The sequence below is a fragment of the Alligator sinensis genome, unplaced genomic scaffold, assembly GCF_000455745.1.
Source record: "Alligator sinensis unplaced genomic scaffold, ASM45574v1 scaffold108_1, whole genome shotgun sequence".
Lineage (NCBI taxonomy): Eukaryota > Metazoa > Chordata > Crocodylia > Alligatoridae > Alligator > Alligator sinensis.
Window position 1 is genome coordinate 202,987 of NW_005842110.1, and position 11,425 is coordinate 214,411.

At 41.3% G+C, this 11,425-nt stretch overlaps 1 protein-coding gene across 1 annotated transcript in view; it reads right to left on the reverse strand.

Annotated features, from left to right (window-relative positions):
* RMDN3 (regulator of microtubule dynamics 3) overlaps window positions 1-11,425 on the reverse strand; it is a 71,123-nt gene that overhangs the window by 38,337 nt on the left and 21,361 nt on the right. The window contains 2 exon segments of the mRNA XM_006024616.3: window positions 8,789-8,849; window positions 10,179-10,281. Of these exon segments, the coding sequence (XP_006024678.2) occupies window positions 8,789-8,849; window positions 10,179-10,281 (164 nt within the window).

Sequence of the window (11,425 nt, forward strand, 5' to 3'; positions counted from 1 at the left end):
TGTAACTAAAACAGCCAAACCTTGTATGCCAGCCTCATCTGGCACATGGGCCTGTATCATCTAGCCTGCTTGGCTCCCCATGGGTTCAGAAATTTGGAGATGGGGAAGCAGTGGCAACATTAATTGCCATGACTCTGGAAGCTGTAACAATTAATGCTGCCATGGCTCCCTCACCCTCACATTTCTGAATCTGTGGGGAGCCCCTCTGGCACGCATGCACTCAAAGAATTGTCACTAGCTTGCTCTCAAACTAGAAAGCCACTTCAGGCAGCGCTACACAGAAGTCTGTTCTGGATGCAATGTTATGTAGCAGTTTTTATTAGCTTTTTGGGTTATGGAACTGAAACTACATTTATTATGCTTGCAGCTTATACCAGCCTGGGAGGGGCTACAAACACCTTGATGGGTACTATAAGAATTCAAAATTATCTTGATAAACTTCAGAAGAGAAGTGCAAAGTACAGTACTACATTTAGCCATGAGAAGGCCCAAGCACAAGTACAACATGGAGAATAACTTTACAAGCAGCAGTTCAGAAGATGAAGATATGAAGGAAAAGAGATCACACATGAAACAAAACAACATGATACTCTTGCAAAAAAAGAAGAGACAAATCTCATTCTTGGTGCACCAGCACAGTGCTGGAGGCATCAGCTAATGTGTCCATTTTTGGGAACCACAATTTGAAAAAGGTGATGATAGACTTAAAAGAGTCCAGGAGGGCAACAAAAAATTCAGAGGTTTGTAAGTCAGATTTTCCACACACAAAAAAAAGATTAGAGGATTTTCAAGGATTGGGTTTGTTTTCTTTAGAAAAAGAAAGTCTCAGGGAACATGATAACAGTACTTAAGCAGGTAAAAGTTTATTAAGAGGGCAAAGTTAAGTTGTTCTGCATATCCATTCGGGATAGAATGAGAAGCAGTTGGCTTATTTTGCAGCAAGGAAGATTTAGGTCGGATATTAGGAAAACCTCATAATTATACAGGGAGTTAAGTACTAGAACAGACTACCTAGAGAAGTTGTAGCATCTTTGTCTTGAGAGGTATTTAAGAACAGGTTAGACCAGGATCTGGCCCATAGATCTGATGAGGGGAGGGAGAGGTCCTCAAAACTCATTAAGTGGCCCTCCAGCTGAAATAATTTCCCACTTCTGGGTTAGACAGACACCCACAAATGGAGTACATTTCAGCCTTTACCCATCTTTAATTTCAATACACACCTAAGTGCCTATTAAAATTAATTTTAGTAGCTTGCATGCTTTTACATTTTTCATTTTAAAAGATCCATATGCAAATGAAGTTAATATTTGAATATTCAAGGTAGAAATTGTACCATTTTCATATAATCTCTACATTTCTGGACTTCCAATCTTACTGTAGCTTCCCATATCAGTTACCGCTCCAAGTAAGGCAAACCAGAATCATGTTTTCCATGCCCAAAAAGCATCAGAAGTACCCACCTTGCAATGGCAAGTCCCAGAGTCTGTGTTCTCTACAAGCTCCTCACTGAACAGACATTTCACTCCCCCTGCTGAAATATGTAGGCAGGTCTGAGAGAAGGAAGGAGAGAGATGCACACGCCAGGTGGAGAGAGACCAAGGTGTAGAGATTGTGAGAGAGAAGAGTAGAACAAAAAGCAAACAGAGCTAAGAGCGCTTGTTCAGAACTGCAGAGAACATTCTGACATCAGCCTCCACTGGCTTCTGTCAAGGCTCCTTTTGTTTCTGTTCCTACTTGACTTCAGTGTCCTTTGCTTGGAGTTGGGCCCCTCTATAGATTTTCCTGTTCCTTAAGTTCACATGAAATAGGGGTTAAGGGCATTTCACATCTGCTAATGTATCTGAAATGGAAAGGGTGGGTGTCACTTGTGCACAATTCTGGGTCAAGAGATTGCCAAGGAGGAGGAAAGGCTCAGGCTGAGCATCCCAACGCCATGACGCATCACTCCTAATACTGAAACACTTCCCAAGACTATTTCTGTGCCTACCAGCTATGATTCTCTGACCCCTGATTTTACACGCTACTTCCCTGATTAACCTTCATGTGAACATGGAGTATTCAGCGCACAAAACTAGGCTTAGCTGACAATCAATCAGTTTTATGCAATACTTTGTGAAGAGCAAGACACTACCAACCAAACTGGCTTCTGGCCTAATCATCAGCTCAAAATTGTACCCAGAATGCTGTCACTACCTGGCAAGGAAAACATCTGCCTGCAGGAAGCACAGACATGACAAATGCAGTCAAAGTTAATAAACAATTTACTATTAATAAACAGTAAATAAAGAATTTACTGCTTTGCTCAAAGATGAGCAAGGGCTTATGACTTCATTTGCAACAAGAACTCTCAGAAGTCAGCAAATACCATTTAGTTTTCAGAAGGAGAAATATTCAGATTGAATAAAGGGCCAAAAATGCAGCACCTGCAAAATCTGCCCCAGACGAACCCATAAAATCCCTTATTGCTCTAGCTGTACTTCCAATATTTCTTTTAACAACAGGAGTTAATGCCAAGGCAAACACACAGTTCCCTCACTTCCTAATCCTTGAAGCTGGTGTTCTGTGGTCGGAATTGCACAGCAGACAGACACATTGACATGGACAGGGAATTAAAACAAGGAGTCAATTGTTTCAGTTTCATGGCATTTTTTCATATTCGTGCCCAGAGTAGCTTAATGTTCATGCTTATGCAATATGCAACACTCCTGTTTTTTTAATTATGTATTTGTTCTCTTCTCTTTTCCAAGATTTCCAAATTAGTTAATGAAGCAGTAATCATGTGGTTTAACATCTGCAAGAGACACTATCAAAAAAAAAAAAAAAAAAAGATTACCACCATTACCAGTGGAGAGCAACAAAAATGATTAGAGGCCTGGGAAATATGTCTTATAAGGACAGGCTGAAAAAACTAGGATTATTTAGTATACAGAAGAGAAGACTTTGGGGGTGGGGAGGGTAGAAGAGAAGGGATGTGGGGGATTTGATAATAGTCCTCAAATACCTGAAGGGAGATTATAAAGAGGATGAAGATAAGACTTTTCTCTGTGACTGTAAGGGCCAGGGCTAGGGGCAATGCCTCAAACTGCAGCAGAGGAAATTTAGGTTGGAGATGAGGAAGAGGGTGTTCAAGCACTGAAGCAGACTACCTAGAGAAGTTGTGGAATCTTCATCCCTGGAAATTAAGAGCAGGTTAGAAAAACATTTGATTGAGCTGGTTTGGTCAGGAGTGATCCTATCCTGAAAAGGGGACTGGACTAGATGACCTTATGAGGTCCCTTCCAGCCCTACTTTCCTAGTATCTTATTTGGTTTGCAAAATATACATATTGCTTTCAGAGCTCTTTTTAACTATGGTACAGGTTACTTTTGATACAAAGGCATGGTTCATGTAAATAAGGCCAAGACCGCACAAAGAATAAGAATGTCAAATCCTTCCCTAGTATCATGCCAATGCAATTAATGACATACTACTTTGGCCATTCAAGAGAAGCACTAGTAGCCAAAACAGCTCCCACATGTCTCATATATTCCTAAAGCAGCCCTGCAAGGCGATTGCAGTCAGGAATTGAAAGACTATGTTATTTCTGCTACACAAGGGCTCTCTAGTTCATGGATCAGGACAAACGGCCTGCAGGCCAAATCCAGCCCACTGAGCGATTTTATCCAGTCCATGAAGGTTGGTGGAGTGGGGAAAGATGGGGAGGGGCAGAAGTCAATAGTGATTTGGCAGCAGGGGTGTTACCAATCATGGCTGTGGCAGCTACATTGGAAACACCAGCTCACCTGAGACAGAACTGAAGTATTTCATCCTACTGCTTCTAAAAAGTTGATGACCCCTCCTTTAGTCTATTCAGCACTGTGATCAAAACCACTTGTTTCTACCATGTGAAATGGCATTTCTTAAGATCTACTAGGATCCATGAGCAAACAGTTATAAAATAGCTGCTGTGTACTAATCTCATGTGAAAAGGATCCCAGGGATCCATGGAAGGGCTCCTCTTCATGTTTGGTACCAGCCCAGGCCAGAGCAAATGGATTCTTACACAATCTTGTCCAAAAACATTCTTGAGAAAACAACAGAACCTGGATTCTTCACAGGATTCAGTCCCTTAGCAGCACCAACCCCCCTCCCCCCCTACATACCCTCACCCCAGGAAGGTGAGGGTTTGTGAACTAGCAGGGTGGAAGTGGGGAGATAGGGAGATATTGCAGCCACAGCAAGCAGTTGCATAGGAATACTGAAGTGCTACAGGTATTACTTTAAAGGGATGAAGTGGATCATTCAAGAGCTAACTGCGCATTAAACGGATACAAATGATCCAGGTTCTATCATACTCAGGCTGTCAAAGCCTTCCAAACCATCCAACCACAAAGGCATCATCCAAAACTGTGGTTAAGATCACTTTCCTGTTCAGCATTTTTCAACTGGCCCTCATGGGATTATGTTCCATGGTGATTAAAAAAAAAATTAAGTAACTCCACTGTAAGTACCAGAGATAAATACAGAAAAAGCAGTAACCTCACTCACACCTGTTTCTAGATCATAGAGAATATACATGCCTATAGACAAACACTACCACAGTAAAGTGCTAGCAGCACTACACTGCACTAGAACAATATTTTTACCTTGCTGACTTATCATCCACACCCAAGGGTCAATAAAGAGGGTAAAGGCTAGATAATATGCACCTCAGACAGGAATGCACGGTGAAGCAAACAAACAGAGGTAAAGGAGCATAGTAAAAAATCACTACATTCAAGATAATGCATGGACAACAAACTGAAGAAGATGGACAAATGCTTAACAATGTCCTTTGTTATTATGTCACATGACACCCAATTTTTTGATTTCCATGTACTGAGTTACAGAGTTTGAATTACATTCTGACTCTTGGTGAGGTCTGCGGTAGCATTAGCCAGAAGCTGGAAGAAGCTGCTGCTGCCCGAGGTGCGGGGTAGGCCGGAGGGGGGGCTGTCATCTCTTATGGGGGGAGGGAGGGGGGAGCAGAGGGGCTAAGCCTCTCTGAGCCCCCCCATAATTCAAACCCTCCTGAGTTGCACTTGGTAACGGGTAAGCTGTTTCTCAAGGGGACAATTAGTATGAACAGAGGCTGGAACCAGAAAAAGCCTGCAACTGTCATGACCCAGACAGTGCTGAGAAGGGAACAATTTCCTGTTATATTCATGATAAAGAACAGCTATTTCTTTGAATGATAAAGATGGTTAGTTATTCATTTCCAATAAATCCCAGGCCTCCCACATGCTGTGCTATTTCCTTTCCATGGCCGCCTTCTTGGCTTTCTGCAGCTGTTCTCAAGAAGTAATAGCAAGATCTAGATGTACATGAACAGCCTTGCCCCTCCTCAGCAAAAAGACAGGTCTACAGGGACAATTTAAGCCTGAATACCCTTCCACTGAGGACATTCATGGAAGAGGTGGGCACAGATTAGAAAATACATCCTTCTAGTGCATACTACACTGGAGATGTGATTAAGCAACACACTAATACAAAACAATGACAAACAGTTTATCTTTACAGAAAGTCCTTATCAACGGTCTATTAGAAAGCACGCAGGAAAGGTGTACCTAGCTCTACCAGCCTCTTTGGACAGCATATAACCATAACGGTGGAAGAGTCCTGCATATTATCATTGCATAATCAGATTTCACTCCAGCTCCAAAATTCTTTGCTGATCAGAAATTGCTGGATCAGTTGTTTTTGCACACAATAAGCCTCTGAATCACAAAGCCAATCAATCATTGTACAGCTCAGAAGCAGTCTTGCTCTGTAAAATGTCCAAAGCTCGTGTCAAAGCGGTTTAAAACTTTAATTGGCAAGTTGGTGGTTCAACAACATTCCAGAAATTAAACATGCAGAGAGAGCCAAACACCTGACTCCACTAGAGAGATCAAGTCACACTGGTCTACCTTATTATTCTTCCCTTGCATCAACAAGGGAAACATGTTTGCAACAGAAGCAACTAGTTACTAGCTGATCTGATGAGAGGGGGGGGGGGCCTAAACTCAACTTTTATCCCGCAAAAATGTATTTCCCACAAGTCTGTAATCTGAGCAGATCTTCAGAATGCAAATACTGATTTCAGAAAAGAGAAGAAACTACTTTTTTCTTAATGAGATTTAAGAACCCAGAGCTCCTGACATTGAACGTTAACACCTTTAGCATACCATAATCCAGAGCTCTTTACATTGAAGATTAACACTTTTAGTACTGTATTCCATTTTCAAAATCTCACTTGGTGGCACTGAGAAGCTCAAGAGCCAAGCATAGTTTAACAAGCAGTTCACTAGAACAGGCAGACGTTTTTCCTTCTCCCTACAACCAGCATGTATAACACAGTAGAAGCAATCTGAAGTTTACCTACTTAAATCAACATTAAGCATAGCCGAACACGTTATCCTTTCAGTTCTACAAAAGTTTCTAAAAGAACCTATTCAGACACCGAAGCTACTGAGGGATATAGGGGGAAGAGGGGAAAACAAAACAAAACAAAACAAAACAAAACACTTAATTCCTTTATTATAAAATTTAAATAATCACAATATTTACACAAAAAGAACAAAGTTACATACAATGTGTTCAACTTAAGTGCACAGCTTCAAGACTACCAAATAAATAAATGAAGACCATGCACCAAAGGAAATTATACACTTGTGGAACTTAATGTAAACAGAACTAGTTCAGCACACAGAGATGTTGTGTGGTTGTATTGGCAGCCCTGAACAAGACTAGCTCCCTTCATTTTCAGGCTTCTAACAGTCATTTTGGGGGCTGCTAGTAGAAGTCTAGAAAACAAGGAGACTAGAGCCCCTTGTTTTCAAGGTTTCAAAAATATTGATGCTTTCTCCTGAAGCCCTACATGCAGTGTGATGAACCTTTCTTAAAACGGTCTTCATTTTACTTGGCACTATACAAGCCTATGGAACATCCATAGAAGAAATCAAGAGTAACTACAGCTACTAACCCCAGGAAAATAAGAGGAACAAAAAAAAAGAGCATCAGGTCATTAATAATCATCTAACTTGTAAATTGCTATCCCCACAGCCTGTGCAGATGGCTAGGAGTTTGCCTTTCAAGGACACAAGTAGTTTCTTTGTAAGGGGCTAGAGAGGGGCCAAAGGAAACAGCACAGAAAGAAAATAAAAGGGCCTCACCAGATCAAGTTTCTGAACATAGGTAGTGCAGCTATCTGCAAGTCAGTTGCATGAAATGAGATTCCTAACCCTCTCATCACCTTCCATTTCCAGCACACAGCCCTAGGATAGACAAGTAACTTTCCCAGGTCTCTCAATACCAAAAGACAGAGATGAGCTCACTTCAACACCAAGAATTTTGCAGTTAGGTGGGACCATATGGCCACAAATACCATAGCAGCTGAGCACTTATTTATGTCTTGTTATAGGAAAAAAAAATAGTTTGACTGAATTCCAGAAAAAGCTTTCTTGTGTACAAGCACCAACTTTTCTCCATTTCACATTTATCCCTCACATACATATAGGTGTGTATGTGTGCATCATTGTCAGCAAACCCTCAATTCGAGAATGATCTCTACCATGGCCCATTGATGGGTCTTGAGGTGACTCAAGAGTCCAGTCCTTGAGCCACAAATACATCTGCAGAAGTTGCAGGTCTTTCCGCAGGTGAGAGCAGGCTGCCAGCTGGGGTTTCTCTCCTTTTCCTTGCTTAATTGTCTCTTCTCTGCTTCAAGGGCAAGACACTTTACCCTGAAATGAGCTGCCACTTGCCTGAGGTTGTGGTGCTATTGGGGTTGGTTGGCAGGTAGATTCTTCCACTCCTGATGTCAGCATGCATTTTCTTGAGTTATGCCTTCAGTGTGTCCTTGTAGCATTTCCCTTGGCCATTGTGAGATGTCTGTCCATTACTAAGCTGGAAGTAGAGCACTTGTTTTGGGAGTTGAGAGTCAGGCATCCACACACAATGTTCACTCCAGCAAAATTGGTGCTTGAGGATCACCAACTCAATACTAGTAACATTGGCTTCAGCAAGGAAGCTGGTGTTTGTGTGGCAATCTTCCTATTTGGTATGGAGGATTTTTTGGAGATATCTTTGGTGATACCTCTCCAGGCTCTTGTGCACGTGCGTGCGCATACACACACACACTCACACACATACACGCACGCACGCGCTCGATGATCCTGCCTTAAGCAGGGGGCTGGACTAGATGACCTCATAGAGTCCTCTCCAGACCTACTTCCTAGAGTTATGACTAAGATATGCAAATATTAACTCAAAATAAAACTTATTTTAAAAGTAGCAGTTCTAGTCCCCGAATTCAGACTACCTAAAATATCCTAAACATACTACATTCCCTATTCTAAATTCTTGTTGCTAGAAGGCCATTTCTGAAAGACCCATCTGTATTATTAAACTATTAGATGAACATTTGCAACTACCTGATATGTATTCCCCAGAACAAAAAGAAAAATAATTAGCTGCCATCTTCTGCTCGAGAACTCTTCCAGGCCACCTCTTTTCAGAGCCAAACTTTGAATTAGCTTGCATGATCCAAATGAAAAAAAATCTCTCTCTCAATAACTGTTACCAGCACCATTGGTCAGTGCACTATTTATTCATACCAACTAACAAAAAAAAGAAACCAAGAGTCTACTAGGAAAAGCAATGACTCAGTATATATTTAAGATAAGAACAGGCAACATTTGCTGTGAGGATTGTTATACACCCCAACTCCTGAGGAGTTTCAACAGCCTCCTCTTTTCTCTCTTACAACAGAAAGCAAAAAGTTACATACCACTGGTGACACTCGGAACTTTGATCCCCTTTCTGTAGGGCTGCCTCTGCCTCTTCTTTCCCTGCAAGTGTTTAGAGCAATGTAAGAAACTCAGTTACTTGCACTCTTGATAAATCAGTGCTTCCCATCTCCCAAAGTACTAGTCTCTACAATGACAGGAAGGTGTAAAGCAGCTATACACTTATCAGTCACTTGGCTTTGAGAGTATTTTGCAAATGGTTTCATGCTCTCGGCATCCAAGACTATACATAAATAACCTCTATATATAATTAGGACCCATAGCTGACATCTTGGATCACTAGCATGGCTTCACAGCATGCTTGACAACTGTTTTGAATGAAGAAGACTGATAAAACTTTTCTTGGAGCACAAATTAAATGGGTTCTGTGAAAGTTTCATTCTAAAGATCATTCCAAGGAAGGTCTAAGAAATGATCCTCACCTTCTCTACCTGTTCCAAGTGCTTAGGGGTCTTAAGATGTTCTAGCTGCAAGCCCTTTTATGGATGAGCTACATAAATTCAAAATCTGAAAATTAAATAACTACTTTAGTTTTCTGAAAGGGACCACTTGGGTAAATGAGACTAAATTAAGTTGTAAATTATTTCTTATATCTAACAGTTATAGAAATCTTAATTTAAATGTCCTGTTTTTGTTTACAGCCATCTACAGTGTTGAAAACACCAAACAAACAACATTTGAATTAGTGAATTAGAATTGGAAAACAAAACTGATCAAACTTCACTGAGGAAATAAACATTTAAAACTCATTTACTTTTTATCTATATGTACCTTAAAGTGATAGTACACTAAGTAAGCCTTTTTAAGCAAGTTACATCAGAAACATTTATTTTGATGGTAAAGACACTGAATGCAGATACATGGTTTTACTGTAAGCTTTGCTTCACCACACACTAAAAGCAAACCTGTATACCTCTAAGTAGTAATGGGATGTACCCATAATACCTTTCTGGCAACTAAATCCAACATATCACTACAGAGATTGTTAATCCATTCCTAAAGAAAAAAGGTTTAAAGATAATAAACCCCTCCCCCATACGGTTTCAAAGGGTCTGGTGGCAGAGCAGGTAAGGAGGTATCGAGATATGGAGCCAGAGGTGTGAATCTGAGCCCCACTCTAGAGTGATGCAGTGGGCTTTCCCTGGGTACACTTGGTCATTTGGGCTGGGGAATGAAAGGCAGTCAGACTTGATGTCTGGGCATGGCTGGTTAAAGAAAAAGGCATTCCTTAACCATGCTACTTGCTAAGCTTGGGAGAACTTTTGACCTTACACTCATTGTTTATATGTTCAGAGTGCAGAGTTTATAAGCCTAAAGTGCAAAAAGTCAGCCCCAGTAAACATGTTACCATACATATACACTTCTCCTTACCATCAGAAGCGTATGATTTTTTCTCATCTGCGTCCTCTGTGATATCATACAGATCACTGTAAGCTCGGATTAGGCGCCAAAGGAAATTGTTATGGTCCTTATACTGCAGGCAGAACATAAATATTGGACATGATTTACTACAAATCAATTTTGAGAGCTTTGAACTGGATTCGGACCTTTTTATTGGTCCCAATTTAATTCAGATTTGGAGATTCACCCACCAAATTGGGCCAAATCTCCTCTAAATCGAATTGGTATCCAAAGCTTTGCACAGCCCTAGTAAAAATGCTAAAATGTTTAAACTGAAGTCCAACCCACTTGACAATTTCCCTTTAAGTTGGTTTATGTTGGCTAATATGTTCTAATACATCTTAAAGAAAGCGTGAGACACTTTCAAAAAGGAAGTTACAAGCGTATTAAATGCATTCCTGGCAGGGTCTGTCACTATTTTTTTCCTGAGACTCCTTTCTAAGAAATACTACTGATTAAAAGCAGGGGGGGGCGGCGCAAACCCAGCTGAGACCCTGAGTCAGAACTGGTCCCTGGGGCTACTTGTGGGTCAGATCTGGTTTGGGGCATAGGGCAGCATCAAAAGCCATTGCAGTGGTGGCAGTCACCACTGTAGCAGCCACAGGCAGGCAGTTGCAGGGCAAGTGAATGCTGTGCTACACAGCCTTCAGTGGCAGGCAAGTGAGCAGGGCCACAGGGCCTGGGATTTCATGGCAGGCCACACTCAGAACTGAGTACGCCCCCATCTTCTGGTACTTCATTGGTAGCTGAGAGGGCCAGATGGAGTGATTCCACAGGCCAAATCTCATCTCCAGACTTTATGTTTAATACCTCTGGATTAAAGTAATGTGGAATTACTTCCTTCTGAACTATCTCTGCTCTTTCAGTTTCAGTGTTGAGGACACAGCAGACAAACATTTTTTCCCTTTCCACACTGGTGCCTACAGAAAGAACAAGTGATATAATTTCCTTTGTTAGCTATTCCATGCTTACCTAAATACTACCATTCAACTGAAAGCAATCACAGCAGAAGTAGCCACTCCAAATCTAAGCAGAGTAAGAAGCTGGGTTCTTAGGCCCATGCAAAGCTAAAGGCTCTCTGCATCACTGGCGAGGGGAGTTGCAGATCTAGAACTACAATGTTTGTAGCCCTGCACTGAGACAGGAACCTGTCCCCAAAGCTAAAAGCCCTCCCTGTTGCTAGGAGCAGAGCTAAACATACCCAAGTAGCTTCAACA